Source organism: Ambystoma mexicanum, chromosome 4p (assembly GCF_040938575.1).
Source record: "Ambystoma mexicanum isolate Mex_15411 chromosome 4p, UKY_AmexF1_1, whole genome shotgun sequence".
NCBI classification, from domain to species: Eukaryota; Metazoa; Chordata; class Amphibia; order Caudata; family Ambystomatidae; genus Ambystoma; species Ambystoma mexicanum.
In genome coordinates, this window is record NC_090927.1 from 816,954,780 (window position 1) to 816,981,716 (window position 26,937).

A 26,937-nucleotide genomic window follows, 5' to 3' on the forward strand; every position below is an offset into this window, starting at 1 on the left:
AGATTTTTTTCTAAATAAGTTGTTTAGCAGTAATTTCATTGATATTATATGTTCATGTTGTAATTCATATATTCTGTATGTGTGCTATAAATTAAGCATTTTCTTCTCTTTGATTAGAGACGTAGGAAGAAGACGAGGATAAAGACTCAGACAACTACACAAACTAATGATGTCACTTGCCAAACCGTTGTCACTTGGGAGGAGCTACATTTTGAGGCACAGCATGGTCCTCACAATATTCAGTGTCGTGGTGCAGATGTCCAGTGGCAGAATTTGAATTGAATGTCAGCAGTGACACATGGAAAGTAACCCTGGATCATTGTTACAGCACACAATGTCACCCAGAGGAAACAGACAACACAGAAGATGTTTCAAAATTGCTTGCAGAACCGCTCACGCAATCCAGACCCTCTAAGAAATGCTATCGAAGATACAGCCAATGTTCCCTGTATCCCCAATACATGTGGACAGATTAGAACTACCACACACAGAAATAACTGAAGCATCTTTGCTACTGATTGGTGATCATGCTCATGATGTGGACTTTACTCTTCCTAGTGTTGAGGACTTATCCACTACCATGGAATCACAAACCAGAATTCTTCTGGACGATTGTCTATTGAAGGAACCAAAATGCATTGTATTCGACTGCTGCCTGCTCAGAATTATGAAAATGATTAAATGTGATCCTAAATTCTGTAGGAGGATTTGTGGTGAGCCATTGATGTGAAGTTTACTCGTGTAGTCAAAGGAACCAACCTGAAGATCAACTGTAGCTGTGTACACCACCATAACCCATTTTTGTGGTCTGCTCAACCGAGATGGAAAAGTGCCTGCTGGAAATGTACTTTGTTCATCTGTGTTAAGAAAGGAAGACGGCATACTATGGCGAAAGGGAAAATGCACACAGTTGCACTGTGAACAACTCTGAATCTAACAACGTGTATATATGTCACGGCTCGGGGAGCCTGGAAGCTTTGGAATAGGTGGAAGCGGCGTACGGATATCCCGATCACGCTTCCTCTACCCAGTGCAGCGGTCTAGTCTTTTCAGCAACGTATCCCGACACAGGTTATAGCCCGCCCCTTCCTGTGTTCGGGTGCGTTGCAACGCTCCTGTTTTTCGGCTGCTGCTTGTCTTTCGTGCTCGTGTCCCCTGCTACCGTTTTGTTTTCCGTACTCTAACCCCCCCTTCCTTGTTAGTTTTCTTGTACCCTCTCCGGTCACCCCGCTCCGGCTCTAGGTACTCTCCTTCCCAGGTTTCTCTTTCCGGAGCTCGCTCCGATTCTTGATTCCTCCCTCTCCCCCTTTCCTCGCTCCCGTTCTCCATTCCCTTCCCGTCCTACCGCCTAACTAACTTCCCTCTATTACTTCGTTCCCGTTTCCTTACCTCCCCTTCCGCCCGCCTTTGTTTACTATTCTTGCCTTTCCGTCTTTTCTATCCTTCCGCCTTTCTTACTTACCTTCCTCCACTCGCCTTTTCTTGTTTATTGGCTCCTTCTGTGTACCGTACCCAGTAATACACTTCGGATTTGCCTTGCCTAGCCCTCTTACCTTGTTGCTGATACTTCGGACTTCCGATTTCTTACCTGCCTCTGCTATTCCTCCTTGGAGGCCTGCTGCCCAGTTCTGGAAGGGTGTGTGCCTCTTCTCCAGCAGATACTCAGCTCCTGCAAGTGTCAAGTGCTTCCTACTACAGACGATTCATCTACAGATTTCTGGGGTTTTTTCAGCCTCTGGCTTTTTCCCCCAACTCCGCGGCCGCGGAGGGTCACCACCGCTCACCCTTGGGGTGTTGCGGTGGCGGCCTCCTTCGGCCGCTCTCATCTACAAAAAAAAGGGAAGGCCAAGCCTAAGGAGAACCAGACCCTGAATCTACGCCGGGGAATACGAGGTGAGGAGGAAAGGGAAGTAAGGGAGGCCGAGATCCTACAGGATCAAGAGGAGATTCTCGATACCCTTGACAATATAATACCCAAGTCTTGTGTATATATGTAAAACCCAGGAACGTCAATAAGGTAAAACAGTATTACCAATATAGGAAAAGGGATGTGGGGTAAACACTTAGGACCTCCTTATGACTGAAAGGAAAAGTCGGCAAACTCTTTACCCCCTATGCTCTTACAGATACTGACAGCGCTAAACCCACGTAGCGGGCAAGCAAGGACAGATTCTGTGAACTGACAATCTGTAGAATACTGAATAAGGCAATTATAAACAGTACTCACGAGGACCGGAAAGACCACTTGAATGTCAGTAATTTCACGAACCCTGTAGATCAAACAGGGACCCAGAAGGCTGTAAAAGCAAAGGGTTAAAGATAACAAAATACATAAACCCTAGTAAAAGGCAAGTCTGAATTGTGATAATAAATCGTGAGGAAAACTAAAAGGGGAACACTCTGGAACTTGTAACAACAAACCCACACCTAATAATCAATGGAAAATGAATGCAGAAGTGCAATGGAAAACATGGAGTGGAATCGCAATAAAGTTGTATCAGGAGCAGGGAAAATGATATCACAAAAGGAAACATTTCCCACCCAATCCAAGGAGAAAAGGCAGTAACTAATTCTAAGAAAGTAAATATTAATACATCATGCTTTTCAGTAACCAGGACAGCATAAAGGGACAGAAAACACCGGCAAACTGGGCTGCATCAAATAGTAAAGTACAGAGAAAGGCTGTCTGCAGACAGAGGAAGACAGAAAGGGAAATTCAGAAAGCATAAATCAAATAAGCGCATAAATCCGAAATCCAGGACAGAGGAACAAGATACAGGAACTAGTAACTGGGCACAAAGCTAGGAACAGGAACTAGGTACAAGGCATGGAACTAGGAACAAGGAACTGGAACTAGATACTTGGCACAATATCTATGAACAAGGAACTGGAACTAGGTACAAGGCACAGAAACTAGGAACAAGGAACTGGAAATAGATACTTGGCTCAATATCTATGAACAGGGAACTGGAACTAGGTACAAGGCACAGAAACTAAGTACAGGAAACAGGGACTAGTCACAACAGGAACACTGCTACAATGACCAGCGCCGGACTGAAGCAAACTGAGGCTTTTAAAGCTGCTTAACGAGCACACCCCTCAGGCGTGCCGCCTGCTGCACCTGCAGCCACAGGTGTTGCCTATCCTCCTCCCAGCGTTGTGCTGCAAGGGAGGAGATGATGCAGTGAGCCAGGCATTCTGGGAAGCAGGAGGTGAAGCAGTGAGCCAAGGCATTCTGGGAAGCATAGTCATTTGATTTAAGTAGCATGCCGGATGCCAGGGAGGAGATGAAGCAGTGAGCCAGGCATTCTGGGAAGCAGGAGGTGAAACAGTGAGCCAAGGCATTCTGGGAAACATAGTCATTTGATTTAAATAGCATGCTGGCTGCCAAAAACCAGGAATGGATCCGGAAGGGAAGTAACTGGGAAAATAAGGTTTTAACGCTCCCAATTCATCAGAACACTGTAGCATAGGGTTCGAAGGAAATGTCCAGTAAGGAATAAACCCCAGAACATGCCCCGAAGTGGCAGGGACGGGAACGAAGGGAGCGAGAACGGGAGCGAAGAGAGCGAGCCGTGACACTATACCCCCTTCCACGGCCGACTCCAGGCGGCCGTTACTCGCACAAAACATCTTCTTTCCATGACTGGAGCGCTTTGTCTTCGGAGGTGGCACTGACGAAAACAATGATCCACGGGCAGAAGCAGAAGGACTGGAATGAATAGAATCAGGCTGCAGTCTATAAGAGTCATAGGCAGGTTTTCGGTGAGGAAAGGACTCATGGGTTGAAGAAAGGCATGAAGGACTTGCAGGACCCGAAGCAGAGTTGGAAAGTCCAGGAAGCTCAGTCTCTGGGAGCGAACACTCATACATCATTGAGGAGGGAGACTGGCTGGTGCATGCTTTGGACAATGATAGATGCTCTGGTAGCCCCCCTGCTGAGAGCGAACACACAGGAGGTGAGAAAACAGCGGATTTCAGACAATGTTCATGTTCAGACAAAGAAGGTGGTGACTGGTTCAAGGCCTGTGGTTGAGGGTGACCAAGGTTTGATTGCATTTGTTCCACACCTTGGGGGCCTGGAAGTCCAATGGGTTGTAGAAGGCTGGCATTCCTGATGTCAGTCATATGGCCACCTTGTTGCACGTGGGATACAACCGCAGGGACGTTTGGCATACCGATGGGAGTGATAGACGCAGTACTTGGTACATCAGGCACACTCGAAGCTGGAGCAATAACAGACACATCTTGAACTGCAGCAGTCATATCCTCCCTTTGGCTACTAGCACCCGAATGGTGCAGCAGTTGGGGAACCGTGCCCGTCCCTTCCTTCAGGCTCATGTGAGATCCGGCAACAAAAGGGCTGTCAAGCGGTTTATCCAAACCGGCCCCCAAATGTGAACCGTCCGGCCCGTTATCCTGGTTGGCTGCTTGTTCGATGTCTAGGCCATGGCTGATGGTATCCGTCACCCTCTTGTAACACTCCAGGCAAGTCCAACGGCCTTGCATGTAAGGCTCTCCCAAGTCATGAACCAGCTTGATGTTTTTGGCAGAAGTCTCAGACTCAGATGTAGCATATGCGGGAGGTGCTAATTCTACAGACAAGCAGTTGGGGGAATTAGCTTGTGTAAAAGGCAGGCCTTCTGGTGATCCTCCTGAAGCATAGGATGGGCAGATTGGATGTTCATCCGTAATAAATGGCTGGGATTTAGGAGGTAGCTCTGAAGTAGATGAATCTGCAACATGATCAAACAGAGCAGACAGGTTCACCTCCAATATTGGCAGCGAGGCTGAGCAGGATACAGGTCTTTCATGAACTGAAGCCAAACTAGCAGTAGGCTCTGGGACCGGAGACAGGCACTCAGGATGTGCTACCGGAGGCTTCATGGCTGAAGGATAAACTGCTGGATGAGTCACTGTATCTGAAAACAGGCATGCCAGAGGAAATTCAGAGGCTGAGGGCATGCAAGCTGGAGCCGTCTCGTTAGCTGAAGACAAACTTGTCAAGGTTTTTGGCTCTGACCACGTACATGGTGAAGGCTCTTGAGTGACTGGCAGATATAGCAATTGTTCATTGATTGAAGACACGTTTGACAATGATGACTGCAGAGCCGTGGATTGGGTAGTCGAAGAGTCAATAGTTGTAGAAGGACAGACTGAAGTCCCAGAAGTCGACAGACATATTTGTGGCTCAGGAATGGAAAGCACCTTTAGGGCGGTTGACTCCATGACACCATTAACCAAAGACTGAGCTGGACCCATGCCGCACCTTTCCTTAGTGGATGACACAGAGTCATTTCCAAAGTCTCTGTTAATCAGGATTTCGTCAAGTGTCCATTCCTTTGTCTTAACTTCTGAAGGTGGCAGATTATCAATCAACAGTTCAGGAATCGCTTGCCTGGTCCTTGTTTTAGTATACTGTGGAATGAGTCCATCAAAACAAGAAATATGTACTGTCTTTGATTGTTCATTGTGACAAAATTTGGCAGAAGGAGGAGTGAACACAGAGGTAGCATCGTTTTCTGCATCAGCTTGAATGTTTACTTCAGTCTCAGCAGCTGGATCAAGGGCTGAACCTAAGCCTACAGTAATGACTGATTCTGTGTACGCAACCATTGTGGATTGTGTTTGGAATACAGAAGCATGTATGTGTTCAAACTCTGAATTATGACTGACTGCTACAGAGGAATTCTTAGGCAAAGGAGTGACTTGTAAATCTTCTACTAACAGCAATTCCTGACAAACGGTAGAACAATTGTCAGAATCTGTGCTCTGAATAAGTGCTGTGCAAGAAAGAGGACTTTCACTCCCAATAGGTTTTTCATATTGACAAGTATCATGACCTACTAAAACCTCCTCACTCAGAGATTGAACAGTATTCACTTCATCAACGGATAAAGTTTGAGGTGTAGTCAGAAAAAATCGTAAAGTTTTATTCTCCTCTAGTAAACTGATGTATTCTCGTCTTAATTCCTCAAATTCAACTCTTAACATGCCCAGGCTTAACTGTACATCCCTATCAGTAGTCACAAGGGAAGGTATGGTGGCATCGGGGCTGGAACCTGCCCTAGTCATCTGGACGTGTACTGATTGTACATCGTCATTTACTGCTTGCAGGTCTTGTGATCTATACTCTCGCTTACCGACTTGGTCTGTGTTACCCTTAAGTAAACTACTGACATCAGACCTCTTGACATTAGGGACTACAGTAAGTACTTGTGCAGAGGAGTAAGCAGTTGGCTGAGGGCTGAAAACAGAAGTTATGTAATGAACCCCTTCATTCTTTATGTTTGAATCATGAAACTGTTCAATCTGAGGTAAAGCACAACCGGAATCATGGGGTTCAACAACAGATGTACTCATATTTAGTAAATCTAACAGTGTTTTATTTTCCGCTGCTAAGGCTTGTGCGGACATATCTGGATCAAAATTAAAAACAGAATTAGGATCAGGCAATGTATGATGGGCCAGGCGATGGGTATAATATTTTGCACGTAAATACCCATTCGTGTCAAGGAGTTCATTTAAGTCTGGATCAGTGTTTTGATTATCACAGGCAAACGTAGTCAAAACTTTCTGTACACATTTTTTAGTAGCCTTGCTACCCTTCTTTCTTGATCTGGCCGTATACAAACGGGAAGAAGGGCTGGTCATTCTGTTAAGAAAGGAAGAAGGCATACTATGGCGAAAGGGAAAATGCACACAGTTGCACTGTGAACAACTCTGAATCTAACAACGTGTATATAATACCCAAGTCTTGTGTATATATGTAAAACCCAGGAACGTCAATAAGGTAAAACAGTATTACCAATATAGGAAAAGGGATGTGGGGTAAACACTTAGGACCTCCTTATGACTGAAAGGAAAAGTCGGCAAACTCTTTACCCCCTATGCTCTTACAGATACTGACAGCGCTAAACCCACGTAGCGGGCAAGCAAGGACAGATTCTGTGAACTGACAATCTGTAGAATACTGAATAAGGCAATTATAAACAGTACTCACGAGGACCGGAAAGACCACTTGAATGTCAGTAATTTCACGAACCCTGTAGATCAAACAGGGACCCAGAAGGCTGTAAAAGCAAAGGGTTAAAGATAACAAAATACATAAACCCTAGTAAAAGGCAAGTCTGAATTGTGATAATAAATCGTGAGGAAAACTAAAAGGGGAACACTCTGGAACTTGTAACAACAAACCCACACCTAATAATCAATGAAAAATGAATGCAGAAGTGCAATGGAAAACATGGAGTGGAATCGCAATAAAGTTGGATCAGGAGCAGGGAAAATGATATCACAAAAGGAAACATTTCCCACCCAATCCAAGGAGAAAAGGCAGTAACTAATTCTAAGAAAGTAAATATTAATACATCATGCTTTTCAGTAACCAGGACAGCATAAAGGGACAGAAAACACCGGCAAACTGGGCTGCATCAAATAGTAAAGTACAGAGAAAGGCTGTCTGCAGACAGAGGAAGACAGAAAGGGAAATTCAGAAAGCATAAATCAAATAAGCGCATAAATCTGAAATCCAGGACAGAGGAACAAGATACAGGAACTAGTAACTGGGCACAAAGCTAGGAACAGGAACTAGGTACAAGGCATGGAACTAGGAACAAGGAACTGGAACTAGATACTTGGCACAATATCTATGAACAAGGAACTGGAACTAGGTACAAGGCACAGAAACTAGGAACAAGGAACTGGAAATAGATACTTGGCTCAATATCTATGAACAGGGAACTGGAACTAGGTACAAGGCACAGAAACTAAGTACAGGAAACAGGGACTAGTCACAACAGGAACACTGCTACAATGACCAGCGCCGGACTGAAGCAAACTGAGGCTTTTAAAGCTGCTTAACGAGCACACCCCTCAGGCGTGCCGCCTGCTGCACCTGCAGCCACAGGTGTTGCCTATCCTCCTCCCAGCGTTGTGCTGCAAGGGAGGAGATGATGCAGTGAGCCAGGCATTCTGGGAAGCAGGAGGTGAAGCAGTGAGCCAAGGCATTCTGGGAAGCATAGTCATTTGATTTAAGTAGCATGCCGGATGCCAGGGAGGAGATGAAGCAGTGAGCCAGGCATTCTGGGAAGCAGGAGGTGAAACAGTGAGCCAAGGCATTCTGGGAAACATAGTCATTTGATTTAAATAGCATGCTGGCTGCCAAAAACCAGGAATAGATCCGGAAGGGAAGTAACTGGGAAAATAAGGTTTTAACGCTCCCAATTCATCAGAACACTGTAGCATAGGGTTCGAAGGAAATGTCCAGTAAGGAATAAACCCCAGAACATGCCCCCAAGTGGCAGGGACGGGAACGAAGGGAGCGAGAACGGGAGCGAAGAGAGCGAGCCGTGACACTCTGCTTTGTTGTTTAGCAGATTAACGTACGGTACAATTTCAGGTTTTTCTAACTTTGTGGGACTCAAGTTGCTTTCAAAAACCTAGTACTACAAATATCAGAAGATTTTCTTGTTCCCCGCTATTAGCCAGGCATGGACACTAAAACAGATGTCAATGGACAATGTTCTCGCTGGCAAAAGTCTTTGGCTTGTTGGTGATGGACAGTGTGACAGTCCAGGTTTTTCTGCTAAATACTGCACTTACCACTTTCAAGACATGGAAACCAAAAAAATAGTTTGTTCAGTCGTCGTGCAAGTATCTGAATGTACATCTTCTGTTGCCATGGAAAAATTTGGTTTCATTAAATCCATTCAACTTCTGCAATCCAGCTGAATGCAAATAGACCTGATAGCCACTGACAGGCATTTTTCAATAGGCAAGGCCATACGAGAGCAATTCTCAGACATAACCCATCACACATCACAAAATCAATTTAGAAAATAATTACAGCTGCTGGAATAAAATGGTCACAGAAAATATTTTAAATTGGTCACAGTCTGTCAGCAACCATCTTTGGTGGAGTTCAAAAATGTGTGATGGATCTATACATATTCTGCTTGAAAGATGGCGTTCATTGATGCACCATTGTTCTAACATACACTCTTAGAAAGGAAACAAAAATGTCCACAGATGTGCACATGGACCATTGAGCAAGGAGACGGAGCATCTTGGCATAGACAGTATGTAGACCAGAAAAAGACTGGCTGTACTTGTTCACAACGAGAACGTTGGAAGGGAACAAGTAAAAACTGCAAGAAGCAAACAGCGGCTGGCAAAGCCAAGCTTCCAACAGATGGATTTCCAATTTTTGAAAGATCTGATATTGAATGTGTTGGCCATACAAACACATGGAATTGATACATATTTTGTTTCCAGGGCCCAGTCTATGCTACCAAACATTGCAAAAGAGGTTTGCGCTCCCAAACTACAACTTGTTGAAAGGTTGACTTCAAGATTCAAATGATGTCTTGTTCTCTTCACAATGCTTACCAAAGCCAGTTTCAAGCGTTTGCACAGTGTTTGGAAACTGTTTTCATTGAACAATAAATTGAATAGTATATCACTTGAGATGTCATTGTTTAATTAATTACTCTTTGTGAAGTAATGTCACTAGATAGGCCTTAACATTTCTATTTTTCTTTGATTTGTGCATTCATTACCATAATACAATTGATTTATATTAGTGCAATAACTATCAGTCTTGTTATTTCAAGTATGTGACTCAAATCAAATCAAATAGATTAGTGAGAGACTGGTGAGATTAAGACCAACAGTTACGAGGAGCTACTTTTGGCTCCCCCAGGTCAACTATTGTAACGCTATAAACTAGCTCCTTGTTCCACATTGGTAGCTTCTGGTGACCGGTTACTGCTGGATACCCAGGCATTGCTTGTAATTCCTGTTTAGCCAATCGTAATTTCAGGCCCTGTTTGTAATTAACTCACAATAGTTGAAGAATCTTTGCAGACAATTGGGGCAGCAGACATAGAGAAACTCAATTTCTCCAGAGCTCTTGTCCTCTCCAGGCTGGACTACTCCAACAGCCTCTTCTTCAATCTGACTACCCCCACCCCGTTTGCCCACTTCAACTAATCCAGCATAGGACTGTGAGATTTATCCTTGCCCTCAAGCACAATGACCACATGTCTCAAGCTCACAAACATCTCCACTGGCTTCAAGGATCAAGTCCAAGACCCTCTGCATCATCCGCAAGGCTTTCTGGGGCCAGGGACCTCACTAGATCTGAATCTTTCCATAAATACCTCCCTCTTAGAGATCTGCGGTCATCCAGCTGCAATTCTCTGCAGATCAGAAGCTATTCCAAGAAGAGGGTGTGGGTAGTTATCTTTCCTCAACAGGAGCATCACTCTGTAATGGTCTCCAAGACCCTCTCAGGCTTCTGCCTGATCTCCTTAAGTTCTGCAAGATTTTCAAGACCCAACTTTTCTCTTCTTCATTCCTCTCCTGCTAATGCCCCCTCTGTCGCATTGACTGGCTGCCTGGTCCCTTCTAAGCTCCATAGGGCACCAGACACCTCCTTGCCCAGTATACCCTAGCACCCTGGCTTCCTGCCCCCCACAACCTGCACTTGCCCTACCGGGCCCCTTTCCCCTGACAAGTCTGGTGGGGTGTGCATCCCTACCGAGCTTGGTCCACCAAAGTTTCATGCTTCGCACATGGTCCTCATTCCCTGCTTCCCCTGGCACTTGCCCACCATGCCTCCTTTTAGCACTTGCCTAGCCCAATTGGCCCTCTTCTTCCTCTCCTCCTCCTCCTCCGCTTCCCCCTGCACCTGTATACCTCCTCTTGCCCACCCTAGCATTTTCTCTTCTGCCCCGACCTACACCTCCCTCTCCCCTGCACACTTTCTGTTACTGCTCTTGCATGATTTGAATGACACAAGGCCTAGTAGGACCGTTATTGTTTTTTTCTTCCCGGACTCCCACCCCCTTTTTTGTCTTGTGGTGCTTTGAAACACCATTTTTTGTATAGCCATTTTACAAATAACCAATAAATACATTTAGAAAATTAAGTCTAACCTCTCTGGAATGTAGGAATCATGATAAGTGGCTGCAGATAGCAATAGAACAAAGGTTTGTGTGCCACAGTGTTAGCCTACATTGAAATAATGAGCGAAGGAATGTGTCTTGCCAATGTGCACTATGAACATGCACCTGTGGCCTTTGCACATTTACATCTTACTGTGTGGGCCCACAGGTGGAGGACAGCCAGGCGCACATGCATCAATGCAGAAATCAATATGATTTCTGGAATAGGTACACACATAAGCCATTGGACGGCATGATGGAATTTTAGTGATGTAACCTTTTTTAGTTTTTATTGTTGCCTATTGCACGTGTTGCTCTGGCTGCAACAGTCCACCCAGCCTAGTGAGGAATCGCCCCGAAACTCCATACCGGTCTGTTTGTGCAATCTCTATACATTAACCAACCGCTTATTTATTCAAATTTTGTTTTTCAGAAAAGATGTGGCCCACATTTACCAAAATAACTGCTCCACACTATTATTTTTTTTGTTTTTTGGGCATTGCCCTATTGAAGTATAGGGAAATCCGAGCCTGTCTGCACCCCGCCTAAGGTCATCTTTGAAAGAATAAGTACATTTTGTAGGACCAGGTGCAATGATACCATTGAAATGAAAGTAAATATTTTCATATGTGGGATACTTGAAATATTTCATTGTTTTTCACTGCACAGCTTGCCATTCATATTTTTCAATTTTGTGGCGTGTGTTCCAAAACAAAACCCTTCTGACACGGTGTGAAGGCTGGATGAAGGGTTGCATTTTTATGTGTCCTTGAATCCACCGCACTAACAATTTAAGGGCCAAAATGTGTCCAATATCCACAAAGAAGTGATAAGATTCACTATATTGAAAGCTTACGGAGGAATGTTAAGTTTCTATTACTGAGATCTGTCTTTCGAAGCGGTCGGTCATCCGTCAGAGAGAATAGAAACACAAGACACAATGTAAGCAAAGTTTGCAATAATATTTATGCAAGTGAGGATGGCAAGTGTGCTGTATGCTACATGATTTGCATTGTGACAGATGAATGTTCAATTGAACGCAAATAATAGACATTGTACAAGTTCATTTTAACTTAAATTGATAGTTAACATAAATATGTACTGTGTATTTGCAATTATAAATTGGATACTGAAATATATTTTTGCATTCTCGATTTTCCATAGTTCTATTATACCGATGCACGCCTGTCATGGGTACAGTTTACCCATCGACAGCTTCTTTGACCTCAATTGAACAATAATCATTAACAACGGATCTGTGATAAACATTATCTGGGACGATTGCCAGGCACCAATCTGTCCTTTTGCAGTTGCAGTAAAAAGGAGCAAGATGGCAGCCTATAGGTTCTGAAAATGTGCAGATGTGAAAGTGTTGCATTTGAAATTTAAACCACTAATTTCTTCTCTGTAATGGAACGCCACGTCCCTCAATCAGACATCAGTGATGGAAGATAATCGTTTTCTGAGAAGACTGCAAAGACTGGGATTTATCGATTGATGAACGGAATCAGCATTATAAGATCACCGTTTACAGTTAAACAAAAAATCAGAACCATGCGATGTTCACTAGCTGTAACATCTATTGGAAAAAGTTACCCAGGTTTTCATGGATTTAAATACCTCTTTTCAGCATTATGTCAAAATTAAAAGTACTTGTTATGCTCCCAACTATTGCTGTTTGATTCAAAATAAACAATTTTTATCATTTTGCGTCTTTTGTGGATGTGTGTGTTTATGTTCCTGGTTCTGTGTTAGATAACGTTATGACATTGGTGATGACAGGGTACGTTTGGCTATGCTGCCCACTATCGTCAGTAAAATAGGTGGCGCTCATCGTGAGCATATAATGATGTCAGCTTTAGGGTCGGGTGATCTGAATTTGTGCCTCAGGGATACTTCAAGTTAGGGCGATGGATCAACAGATAAGATTAGCACAAGATGGCGGTACCCGACCTGTCGTTTTCGCATGTGCTAAATTGAGAAAAACTCAGTTAAGTTGCATTGGAAATAGTTTTAAGAACAATCGATGAATGCTTTAAAAAACATGCCCAATCGATTGGGCCAATACCATTTCTGACCGAACTACCCCATTAAGTATAAAGCAAATGCAAAATGATAATCAGCGTCGACATTTCTTTGAAGTTTGTTTATTTCTTTTCCAAGTGTAAACACAGACTCCATTACTTCATCAGTATTTTGCCTTACTTTCATAATGCAATGTTGGAAATTAACAGACAAAGGGCAGATATTCAGCTTTAAAAAAAAAATATATATATATATATTAGAAATACCGAATGTTTGCTGCCCTGAAATCTCTCCACTGGCTCCCAGTGGCTTTAAGGATCAAGTTCATGACCCTCTGCATTGTCCACGAGGCTTTCTGGGGCTGGGGGACCACACTACATCCAACCTTTCTCCCTAAGCATTTTGCTTCTCGAGGCCCTTCGCTCATCCACCTCCAATTTTCTGAGGGTCAAATGCTTATTCAGGCAGAGAGTGGGGGGTAGATCTCTTTCCTCGATTGGCATCTCCCTCTGGAACAGCCTCCCTACCTCTCTCAAACCTGAGCAGGAACACCTAAGGTTCCGGAAGCAACTCAAGTCCTTCCTTTTCGCTTCTGATTTTTCTCTCTCTCTCTCTCTCCCCTGCTGATATAACTGGTTACCTGGCTACCCTCTGAAGCTTTACGGGCACCAATCTCCTTCACGACCAGTAGCCCCTTGCACTGCCTCTGGGCCTACCTCGCTCTTTAGGGACTGTATCCGCAACCCAACAGTCCCCTGCCTACTTGCACTTACTTGTGCCGGCCACCCCGGTGGCACTTACTTGAGCTTTGCCTATTGCACTCTCCCCCTCGCTCCCCCAGAAATTCTATCCCTTCCCCTTCGCACTTTCACAATCTGAATGACACATGGCCTAGTAAGACCGTTTGTTTTTTCCTCCTTTGTCTACCCTTCCTTGTCTTGTCGTGCCTTGAAAAACTTGTGTACAGTTGAGTTATAAATGACTTTCATCATATCCTAAAACAAGGCAGTATAAGCACAAACCGTAGTATTTTCTGTTTGACCCATTCAAGTGTAGACATGAACAGCACAGTCGTTAGGGGAATGTCCCATTTTGCAAAACTGCAAAGCACAGGAGGCCTCAAAATAGGTCATATGTGTAGGAGTTTGCAAGCCACTGGGTGGACTCAAGTGCAATGCAGCAGTATCATTGTGTTCTCTTGATTTGATGCACTGCTCTCTACATGATTTATTTTCAATTCATAAAAGGAAGCATGCATCTGTATTACATCATTCTCTTTCCCATTTGCACTGTAGCCTGAACATAGTAATAATTCCTTTGAAATCTCTAAATGCTTTGTAGGTCCAACAGTGGGTCTGATGTGTATACCAACAGATTATCAGCACATAAAGTGATCCTTATAGCCCAACCCACTTAAGTGGTGGCTTTAAATATAGTAGTAACATTCAACATTGCTTCTAGAGGTTTATATGAAAAAGCAAATAGTGCTACCTGGGATCAAAGGGCAGCCTCTTTGAGTAGCCAATATACAGCGACAGGGTCGGGCATTTCATTCTCAAGCACAGTTCTGGTCTTTGGGGCTCTGTATAATGCTTGAATAAGTCAAAATAAAGCCCATCTGTGTCAAAGCTGCCCAGAAAGGTTGTCATGTCTCCTTGTCGAAGGCTTTTTCTATCCCCATCACTATAGATGCGGAATGCGACTGTTCACTTCTTCTTATGATAAAATGCTCTAGAAGAGTGGTACATAACCCCCTCCCCTCTCCAATGTGTTATGAATTCAACTTGTTCCTACCTAATATGGCTTGAAGAATTCTATTTATTCTTTTAGCAAGAAATGAGGCATGCATATTAGTCTGTATTTAGAAGGTAAGTATGCTTTTATACTTGCATCTAGGGGTTTCTTGACATGGCTTCAAGGAGGTACAAATTGCAGTCTCCGCCTGAGACTTAATGGCATCACTTATATTGTGTATAAGGCTAGACACCTAAAAATGAGACACTTGCGCAGCCTGTCTGCTGGCTACAGCTGGCTTGCTAAATGCCATAGCAAGGCCTACCCGAATCAGAGCTGCTCAAGTTACCCGGGTGCAATTATCCACGAGATCGTCACATGTACACGCCGGGACCAACTCTATACTTCCCACATCCACTAGAACAAACTCTGCATGACACCAGTGAAAGTGCACAAAGTGAAAGTGTATGTGGATGTTATTTTATCAAAGTTCATGATATTATATCTATATATCTTTTTTAAAAGTCAGGGACCAACCAACTTTGCCATTGTTTAATTTTGCAATTGCTTTATGAATGTTCATTAATATAAAAGGTGTCTCTGGTGTAATTGCTTCTTCAGTAGATAATTATTTGAGCTTAATATTTTGCAAATAATCATCTATTGTACAAGTTCTCTGTTTTGATAAAGATTCTGATAGTAACCGAGAAACATTTTCTGAACATCTACCAGATGTTTTTCTAAGGTTTATATATCTGGATTCCAGATTTTTTGTCAACATTTTAAGTAATGTTGGTACTTTATTTATTTCATTACTATATTGTATGCACCTGATTGCCACTTTAAGGAACTTTGGAAGTGCCGACTCTTTGCATTTTTCCATTTACACTAAACATGTCAGTGGTGTCCTTTGTGAATTCGACAGTAGACGCAAGGTTCATTCCAATCTGTGAAGCATTATCTGGACACGGCCCGGGTCATGTTGCAGTCCATGCAATAGTTGCATCTCTGTGTGCCTTCTGATCCTTGACAACACTCTGTGGCTCCACGTTAGTAGTACATGTCAAAGTGTTTGTTGGGACATGTAATCCAAATAGAAGGTAAACACCAGGTTAGAAGGCCTTTTTTTATCACTTTTATTCAGCAAAAGCTTGTCTGTAGTGGTTGTTCTCATAATTCCCTCAAAATGTTCCTTCTGTAGTCATTCATTCCATATCTAATGCATAAGGAAGATGGTGACACTGTCTATTGGCTGCACTAGAAGTCTTTTTTTTCTTTTTTCCCCCCTGGCATCCGCAAGTGCAGAGCTGTTCTTCTTGCACCCTTGGATCCTGTTGATCGGGCTTCTTTGGGTTCGGCTGGTCTGGGTTTTGTAATGTACACTACCTAAGGTAATGTCTGCAGTTAACAATGGGGTCCGGGTTAGCAACATTGGTCTTGGGAAACACAGGCTTTCTTTTGCTGACTGCTGGGCATAGAGGCCCTTTCCATTGCTACCTCTATCAGTTGGATCAGCATTCACCACTGATGGCACTGACTGCACAGCTTGGGGAAACCTGTCCCATTCAGGTTCTTCTTATGTTATAGTACATTCAGGAAGGATGTTTGTGCTGGAACCCAGCATACTGAGGCCTGCATATTGCTTATTGGGGCGCATCAGACTATGTCAAAAGCATTTATAAAAGCAGCTATGCATTGAAATTAGTCTTCGGACAGGAGGGATGAGAGAGATCGAATGAACACCAACTTTACCCGGCAGCCATTTTTCCTCGTATACGTTCTCCACCATTGCAACTTCTTTTCACAGCGAACCAGCAGGCTAGAGATAGACATCTTTTTATTTTTTAAGTTTTCTATTTCTATGGCTTTTAATTACACACTAAAACATGGATGCGGTTATGGGCCCTGTTTTGTTTACTTGTTTAGATCCTTTTTTTGTGAACATTGCACCTGTGCCAAGCAGTTTTGCATCGACGTTTGCACCATCTAAGCAGTGTAAAAATGTCATATTGCACTGGTCGTCAGGGCAAATTCCAGTCAGGAACATTGCGTCATAAATAAACTCCAATAGTAGCAATGACTGGAGAGCTGCTTGCACATTACAAACATCCATTTTGGTTCTTCTGTGTTTGAAATGTATGGAATTCATTATTCAACTACGCCACACAGGAAGGGATTGCGAATGAATAAAAACACTGGTGACTCAGATGGTGCGCGTGCAGAAATAGTTTAATGAGGAAGTACAGAGATGAAATCATAACATCTATAATGCACGTCACGAAGGCTCCTAGAGAGCAGAGTTGGATAACCTGTAGCAGGGAACCACATTTCCATGTCTGATTGCTCCTTACTCTCTACATGCAAAAACCACATGTGTTTACAACAGCAAGACAACTACTCTATTCCTATGGAATCCACATGTTTTAGCACTGCAGTTACACATCTTGCAAAAAACGAAGTGCGAAAAATATTTTATGGCCATTACGCCTGTTTCAACATCTAGTTTGCATTGTTTTGCAAATGTGGAAAAATGTAAGGCGAGTACAGAGTTGCACACAAGTGCAAATATAGGTCCTGCCCTCTATTAAATTTGCTTTTTTATTTTAAAAAGAGGCTCTTTGCGTTTGTTCAAAGATTAGGTAAAGTACCTTTTTCCATTTTGAAGTGGACCTTTTGTACAATACAGAATATACATTTGATGCAGGACAGTGTCCTATTTACGACTCGCGTGGTTGGCTGCATTATAATCATGTGCATAAACAGTATGTTTGTGTTTAGTCATCCCCTTTTTCTAAAGGACACCCCACTACCCCATTGCCTGTAAAGATTACAAAGCATTAGTTGTTGTACATGATTTGATTGATCCAGGCGTTGTAGTTACAGACTTTAGTGTACACAGTTGGGTGGCCCTTCATGGCACACTCATATCCCCAGGAGACAACGCCCTGCAGCTGTCCATTACACACCAGCGGTCCTCCGGAGTCTCCCTGCAGGTAAACAGAAAGAATGTGCGTTACAAACTGTGCTTTGCCGACACCATCAATGTATTTGAAGGACAAGAGCACATTTCCGCTAATAATCTCTTCGACGGTTCCACGATTTTATTTGTTTTAAATATCGGCAGTTGGCCTTTTTGTGCATTCAGATCATTTTATAACGAACTGCGCTTATCCGTTAACCGTTTTGTGGAATGGCAATTCTCCACAGGCCACTTTTCCCGAATGGCCGCCTGTCAGGATTAGCGCATGCGCAAACATTGAGCATGGCTCCGTGTGACCCGGAAGCGGCAGCGAGGTGGCCTGAAGAAGTACGGTTACGGGCTGACTGAAGGTGAGGTCGGGGGTGGTGGTTAAGTTAGGCAGATGAAGGGGGCGAGTAAGTGGGAGAGAAGGGGCGCAGCTACAGGGAGTCAGTGTGCCCAGAAGTGAGCGAGTGTAGGGCTGTCCCCTGCATGAGAGGATAGAGTTTGGTGCACGAAGGAGGGTAGCGAGCCACCGGGGAGTGCAGGGGTGTCCCTTGCATCAGATAAGGGACAGGGGGCAGAGCTGAGCAGGACCTGGGAAGTGTTTCCAAGTGTTTCCCTGTAGCGCCAAAGGTGTGTGCCCAGTAAACAGATTTTGGCAAAATTGCGGGTAAATCTGGTAAGCACTAAATCCAGCCCCAAGAATATTAAGGTTAGCATGAGCTTTACACATTCCCATCTTCAATCCAGCAAAAAAGGCTGAACAAATACGAGGTTCATCCTTCCATTGGGAGGGGGGAATGGGCCGATATTTATTCATAAAACGCTTCTCATTGCATTCATCAGTCATAGAATGGTCTGCATGCTACACTGGCTGTGCTGCCAGGGCGCTCCTGAAAGTCTGTGCCCATACAACAAATCCAGACCCATTGATACATGTGGCACGAAGCAGAACAGTCTGGGGGAGCACTGCGAGCAGCCTCAATGGTTTCAAAATGTTTCCTCAGTGCAGATTGGTCAGGCAGAGAAGCACTTCCTATGTTTTTATGGATTCATGCTTTCATTGGGTAAAAGACTTTCCGGATATGAGGGTTTGTCAGTGAAAGGGTACCATAACAGGGCTCAGCTTGTAGCATAAGACAAGGTGGCATGCAACGAATTTCATTGGCTGTTATTCTACAATCCACTGGGTTTTTACTGGTTGCAGGCTGGACAATCTCAACCTTCTCTAATTCTCTGTGTGGGCCTGAACATCTAGGAAACACCTGATTTAGGAGCGCCGCCAGAACCAAAATGACCTTTATTTGCTATTTACTTTTTCTTAGAAGATCTATAATTTCCAGTTTGTCATCCAGATTGATGTTACATAATACGTGTTAAGTGAAATGATATCCTTTAAAATGTGATGACTTTCACAGGGTCATCCAGCTCCAGGCCTCGCGGGCCGGAATCCTGACGGGTTTTCAGGATATATCCAATTAATATTTCGGAGAAAAAATGTGCATACATTTACAATCATTGTATGGAATTTATTGCATAAATATTAATGAGGATTATCCTGCAAATCCAACATGTTTCGGGACCTCGAGGCCTGGAGTTGGACAACCCTGAGAATGATAACGAACTTTAGCTGAAATTCGTTCAATCTAAGCCATTACTTAATGTTGCCGGATTTTGCAGTTCCCAAACGCGAGGGAGTCCTCTATCCCATGTGTACCTATTATATTTCCTCATACATGTACATTCCATAATTTAAGACAGAAAACTGCTGTAGTCCTGCGTACCACTCCTCATAATAGTAATAATAGTGTGTTCTTATATGGAACTTCATTCTAGGCTCCTCCAGCTTTTAAGCGATGCAATAACAGGTGCTACTGTTAGCCCATTTTGAATGGTACCTCACAGGTGCACAGTGATCACATGTGCTTTTCAACCTTGCCTGCTTTTGGAAGTGGTTGAAACAGATACACAAAAGTACAAGCACTGGGCCTCTCAGTTCCCTACTTCTTTTAGGAAGGTCCCCTTTTTTACTGAAAAGTTAGGAAGTGCGGGGACCGTAGGTACACAGAGCCTGGCAGCTCCTGCTCATCTAAACTACTATCTTACAGTTAACATGGGAGAAACAACCAGGTGATCATGTAGCCCCCTGTATCATGGCGAATGGGAGAATGGAAATAAGGTGTTGGGGCTTTCATATCAGGGAACATGGGAGATTCAGATCCAAAGTGCATGTTGAGGAAATGTTTAGAAGAACCAGCTACAAGGCAGGAAGTATGGCCAGCGCGCACAAGGTAACTCCCAAGGATTCCTGGGACAGGAAAGTACTAGATGGTCTGAATGTACCAAGAACTGTCCCCACAGGGTTGACCAACTCCCGGCCTTGAGGGCTGTTTCTATGTTGGATTTTCAGAATATGTCTCATTAATATTCAAGAGATAAAACTGCATGCACTGATTCTAAATGTATGCACATTTCTCTCATGAATATTAATGAGGGATATCCTGAAAACCTGTTAGGTTTCTGGCACTTGAGGCCTGGTGTTGGACAACCATGGTCGATGGCCCCTTATTCGTATCCCCCTTCACGGTTTGTCTCCATCTCACAATGCATTCTGGTGCTGCGGTTAGCACATATAAAGCTACAATAAATAAAATGGCCCCCTTAATGTAATCATAAAATGCTACTCCCTTGCTGGAGCCGGGCTCCTGGGAGAGTGAGAGACGTCCCTTTGCCTAGCGTGGTAGAGATTCCATGCCACCATAAGAGTAACGTAGAACACCAACTACTGTATCATGGCAAAGAGGGAAGCCATCAGAAATCCTTACCTGGCAGGTGCTCTGCCCTCCTTGCATGAATCCGGAGCACATCATGTTGCTTGTGTAGTAGTAGGGGTATGCCTGCTGACACTGTGCACTGGAGATGATGGGCTCATTCAGGCACTGGAGAACGCGTGGATACACCACTGGAAGGAGAGGGCATCAATGTATGAAATAACCAGAGTAGTCCACATCACGTGTCCTATCTCACAAAAACACACATGTACACCTCTGCACACACACAGGCAAACACACATATGCGTGTGCGTGCGTGCGCACACACACACACACAGACACACGGTCTCTCTCTCACACACTCATGCACACACACACACGAATGCACACACACGTGGTCTATCTCACACACACATGTGGTCTCTGACACACACATGCACGCACATATTCGCACACTCATGCACACAGTCTCTCTCACACACATACATGCACACACACGTGGTCTCACACACACATGTGGTCTCACACATACACATTTCGAGCCTTGTTTACAAAGCAGACATATTACTCAGAAACACTGTTTCATTGTCAGCTTTCACAGTTTTGGAGATGAGCGGAACCTGGCCTTTGAGCCACCCTGGTCTGCCACCTGGCTGTTTCATTGTCGGCTCTCACAGTTTTGGAGATGAGCGGACCCTGGCCTTTGAGCCACCCTGGACTGGCGCCTGGCCTGTGTTATTGCCTGCTCTCACAGTTTTGGAGATGACAGGAACATGGCCTTGCAGCCACCCTTGTCTGCCGCTTGTGTGGTTTCATTGCTGGCTCATTGCTGGCTCACACTGTTTTGTAGATGAGCGGAACCTGACCTCTGAGCCACCCTGGTCTGCCGCCTGGCTGTTTCATTGTTGGCTCTCACAGTTTTGGAGATTAGTGGAACCTGGCCTTTGAGCCACCCTGGTCTGCCAACTGGGCTGTTTCATTGCCTGCTCTCACAGTTTTGGTAATGACAGGAACCTGGCCTTTGAGCCACCCTGGTCTGCCACCTGGCTGTTTCATTGTCGGCTCTCACAGTTTTGGAGATGACAGGAACATGGCCTTGGAGCCACCCTGGTCTGCCGCCTGGGCTGTTTCATTGCCGGCTCTCACCATTTTGGTAATGACAGAAACCTGCCCTGTGAGCCACCCTGGTCTGCCGCTTGCCACAGTTTTGAGCATTGGGAGACTGTATATATATCTGGGCATATGAGGCCATAGGGGGGATTGGGCGTGTTTACATTGGGCATCTGAGTCGCTTCCATGGAATATAAGCCTGTTCCTGGTTCTTTTAGGCAGTTCCATTTTACACTATGAGGCTGCACATGCGGCTGCTCCTGACATGCATGTGAAGCTGTATATGTGTTAGCATATGAGTTCTACCTGCCATATAATGACAGTGCCCATGTTTTATGATGGTTGTGGCTGGCATATCTATACTATCTCTCATACTACGGGAGAACCATAACTAATATATGTTTGTGAACTAAACTAACTTTTTTACTGCTTTTGTAACTTTGTTATTTTATTGATATGTTTACTTCAGGGCCATCAAGTCTTATGATGTTATTAGAGTCAACGTTCATGTGACATCACTTACTGTGGTGTCGCCAGGGTCAAGGTTCATGGGGTGTTAGCAGGAAAAGGGAGTTTAAGGGATGTGCGATGTGAGATCTGCAAACTTCAATTTTGGTGAATTGGCAACACTGGAAGAGGGGCGCATTCTAGTGCACACCCAACAAGGAGCATCAGATCATTGTATTTTGTTGTGTTCACCAACGCATACTAACACTGTGATGTGACCCTTGCCTGAAAATGACACATTCATGCAAGAGTCTGTGAGCAATATCTTGCCCTTTGAGAAGAACTCAAAGAACTCAAGAGTCTGTTCACCAAATGTATAACAATAATGGTCCAGATTCTCAAAAATTGGCACAAATAAAAAGCACAGAGGGTGCACTTTTGTACCTTGCTCCACTTTAAAATGTCTTGGGTGCTATGCAGCAGTACAAAAGACGTGCTGCCAGGCCCCTTGCATACATTAGTGTCGGTAGCTAGCTAGCAGTGTCCGTGGCTCTCAATGTGGCCAGGGCAGCACCACGAGTGCCAAGGTAGTCACCGGGAGTGACACCTGGAAGTGCTTGCAAAACCCAAATGGCACATGGACAGCATTTAGATGTATGACACATTGGTGCTGGGAGTGCATTGCACTGTTGCGCTTCCTTTAACAACCCATCATTGCAAAATGTTAACAAAAAAAAGCATTTCTATCCCAGTTTGGGGGATACACATTTACCTTTAATAACAGCAGCTCAGAAATGCATGACATGTTGAAAAATAACCCTGTCCTACTTTGCAATGTGTCTCATTTCGAGGCGCATAATTTTTGGGAATTTGTGGTGGGGACTGAAATGCAGAGAAACGCTCCCTTACTTGCGCAAATGCGCAAAGCACAATCTTAATGTGCACATTTAAATGCTGTGCAGGTGCCATGTGGGTGTTGCCAGCGCTTCCAGGTGTTACTCCTGGTGACTACCTTGGTACGCTTGGTGCTGCCCTGGCCACCCCGGGAGCCACAGACACGGCCACACGCCACACATGTTAACATACCATATATGTCTGGTCATATAACAGGTACATAAGGTACTGGGTGACATTGAATGGCATTACTGGGACAGCGGATACTGCACTCCCTGTATGAAAGAAGAATAAACATGTGAGGCTGCGCCTTACATATGAGGCATTTTCCAAGGAAATGAGGCATTTTAATGATATTAGAGAGGCATACAGCCCTACAGATAAACCCTGTGTCAGCAACGTTTACTCCCTAAAAACAGGCAAATGCTCCTAAGAAAAGAAAAGGGAGTACATTTACCCCAATGAAAAATAGGATACCCCATGACACATAGGAGCCTACCCCTAGCTTCCCCCCACACATCTAGGCGGATATGGCTGGATCAAGGCAGCAGCAGAGCAGTGCCGCAGAAGTGGGGGTGGCTCTAATATTCTTACCGCCACATCTAAACAGAGGCTTTAAAGGAACACATGCATCTTTTAGTTTGCATGAAGTACTAGCTGGCAAGAAATATAGATGATAAAAAATCTATTATAGAGTTGAAACATATTTGAACTTGCCATAAATACCCTACTGGGAATGAAAATGACCGTTTTACTGCCTAAAAAATATTTGTAACCCAACTTCAAAAATGGGCAGTAAGGAACTCCCACTCCAGAATCTTAGTTGAAGCCTGAGGGCTTTTGAGGCTGCACGTGGCATACAACGGCAGCACCTGGACATGTAAGAGTGTACCTTATACATTGTTTAGACATGGGTGTCTAAACAATGTATAAAATGCATCAGCCGGCAGTAGAGAGCTTTTCGAGACATGCAAGGCTGCAAATGACATGTGACAGCAGCACCTGCACATGCCTGGCTACAGGTCACTTATAGCAACTCTCCCGGATATATGAAACATTAACTGATATCAGATGACATTTGCAAGTTATTGCAGTGTGCAATTTGCTATCAAGGGGGAGCACCTGGATCTGTCTGGATATATTATCACTAGATCTTGCATGTGTGGCTGTAGCAAGCATTCCGTGGCACCCTATATATAGAAGAAGCTACATTTGTCATGTCATGGCAGCACCATGGAATGTGGGCTGTATAAAGCTTATAACTATACCTGCTCGGCGAGCCTATAACTGGCATAACCTGGCAGCACCTGACCACATAAGGAACATCTGGCACATGAAAGTAAGGTCCCTGGCACCTCATGATTCCGTTTATTTTACCCCTCGATCAAAGTAGCACCCCAGTTAACAAATTACGTGTTAACTAAAATACTCTTTTGTCTGCTGTAAAATACTATTTGATATTTCATTTATCTTAAGCTTAATTAAGTATTTTGACATCTGCAACATTACTTCTTGTGATGTCATCAGGGCCAAGGGTCATGTGATGGCATGCCATATTAAATCATCGGGCCACAATTGGCATGTGCCATTACTCCCTGTGATGTCATCAGTTGTGCAATGTCACTTCCGCTACTCCTGGCGTTTCGGTGAATTGACGTACCTGCTGTACGTGAAAATACATTTTAGGGCATAGGGCAACACCCTGCAAGTGACCAATACCGTACACAGAGACAAGCACGGCCACGCCGCTTAACTGTACACAGACAGCCAGAGACAAACCATTCACCATATCCCACACATCCATGAATATAACATCACCAGACATCAATCGTGTCACTGTACCTCCATTGGTCACGGTATTGCCCCATCCAGACACGATGCACCAGGTCCCATCGGCCACACAGCTGGTTGGCAGTGGAATCGGAGAGACGTACTGGTTGTACTGGGCAGGCTGAGCGAGCTTGATCAACATGATGTCATTATCTTGAGTTTTGGAGTTGTAGTTCGGGTGCTTTATGACTTTAGCTACACGTATTCCTTGCTCAGTGCCTTCCGCCACAGTGGTGTCGTGCTCGCCAAGATAGGCAACCAAGGTATTAGCTCTGACAAAAAAAAACAACAGTAAGAAAAAGTCAGAGAGAGAGAATTAGCGTGAGCTGGAAACGGCAAAAGACAAAGGAAGAGAAAAGCAGCAAAAGAGACAGAGAGAGTAGAAATACTAAAAGAAAGAATACAGAGCAAGAGAGACACAGGCGGCAAGAAAGTTGAAGAACCAGAGGAAACAGAGAAAGGTGGAGAAAGATAGAGATAGAATCAGGCAAAGAAAAGGATAGATGGAGAGACAGACAGGTAGATAGATAATTAGATAGACTGAAGAGAGTGGGCGTAAGGAATCAGAGAATGAAGCATTGTGGGTCCAAGAGAGGGATGTGGACCGAGTAGTAAAGTTGGACTTTGAATGAATTTAAACGATGAAGTGAGGAGCGAGTGACGAGAAGGTGGGAGCGAGAAGGAGAAGTGATTCTGCGAAAAAGAGAAGGAAAGAAAACAAGGATAGAAATAGGAATGTATGTAACGATAGATGGACAGCAATCAACTATAGGGGTTCTGAGTGACATCCGATTGACAATGAGATTGACATTTGCCCTAGTGCTAATACTGTGCAAAATTGCACTTGCACCAGTTTCTGTAGCTCAGCTGCAGGAGTGCATGGTCAATAAGAGCCCAATCTGCGGGTAGGAATGCTCACTGTGGCTGATGCTGCTACACACCAGGCAGGGTTTTACATGGGCTGACGCGTTCAGGTTCTGAAACCACCACCAGCATTGCACATTGATTAGGGAGAAAGTGCGAGGCAGGAGGAAGAATTTGGCTTTCACCTTTGCCCGCAATTTTTTTTGTATGCACATATTTATCATAGACAAAAATTCCAAACAACATTCATGAACAATTTCACATATATATAAACCCCCTCCAGACCCCCCACACAGGCATGATGATCACATGGAGAACAGTTAAACTATTTACAACTCCAAGCACCTCCCCCACATTTCTTAATGAAGGTTGCTTTTCTTATTTCTGTACAGAATCACCCTTTCCAGTAAAGATATTTTCGTTTGACCGCGATTTCCATCTCGATCGGATGCTCTGTTTTAACCGAGTACCAGAAAATCACTCTGGGTGCCTGTCATGACATCACATGAATGGACTATTAGAAGGTGTGATTTTGTTTTTACTTGGATGTGGTTATTGGTGGTAGAAATTACTTAAGAGCAGATAGAGTCGATCTTGCCTGATTCTCACTTTCTTGGTTTTATTGATGTAAAGTTGTCTGGGGTCTTCGTGGTGACATCTGTGTGTGAATCGTGTTTACACTATAATGACTATTCAGAAGTTGAAGCATGAGGCTGGCCATTTGAAGCATGCCAATTGGAGGTGCTCAATGGAAGTTCACTTGCGAAGCAACCCTGCCAAATGACATCACATTGAGCCGCTCCCCAGAGTTATTAGGGGGATATCCCATGGGAAGGAGAGAGATCTGGTAAATAGGTGTTTCTTAGACACTGGCACAATAACAAGTCACTGCAGCATAGGGAATGTATGCCCGCCCACAGAGCAACATGCTAGTGCTGTACCCATAGGGAGTCATGAATGAGACCATGCTCATGGAATCTAGTAACTTTACATATTTCAGCTCCCATGACCTTCCATGGAACCTTTATTTTAAAGTGGATTTTCAATATTGGACTTGAAAGATCCGATGGTGAGAGCTTCTGTGGTGAAAAGCACTGTCCCACTGGTGTGTCTGCTTCTGGAATGGTGTCATCGAGTAATGCGAAATACATCTAGCACTGAAAGGAAAGAGAGAGGAAAAGAGAAAAGATGGAGAGAAACGGAGAGAGTGAGAGAGAGGGGCATAGAGAGAGAGGGGGAGAGAGAACAAGAAAAGGAGAGAAGAGTGAGAGAAACCGCCAGCGTGAGAGGAGGATAGAGTGGTGCATAGAGAGAGAGAGACAGAGAGAGTCAGAGGGAGGGAAAGGAGAGG

The 26,937-nt window shown here is 44.2% G+C and overlaps 1 protein-coding gene across 1 annotated transcript; it reads right to left on the reverse strand.

The window, feature by feature from the left end:
• Positions 1-16,919: 16,919 nt before the first annotated feature.
• Positions 16,920-24,988, reverse strand: LOC138452632 (trypsin I-P1-like). Its single transcript, XM_069605018.1, has 3 exons — positions 24,735-24,988; positions 20,496-20,632; positions 16,920-17,695 (listed from the first exon to the last, which is right to left on the reverse strand). The coding sequence occupies exons 1-3, from the start codon at positions 24,862-24,864 to the stop codon at positions 17,546-17,548; spliced, it is 417 nt and encodes a 138-aa protein (XP_069461119.1). The 5' UTR covers positions 24,865-24,988; the 3' UTR covers positions 16,920-17,545.
• Between the last annotated feature and the right edge of the window lie 1,949 nt (positions 24,989-26,937).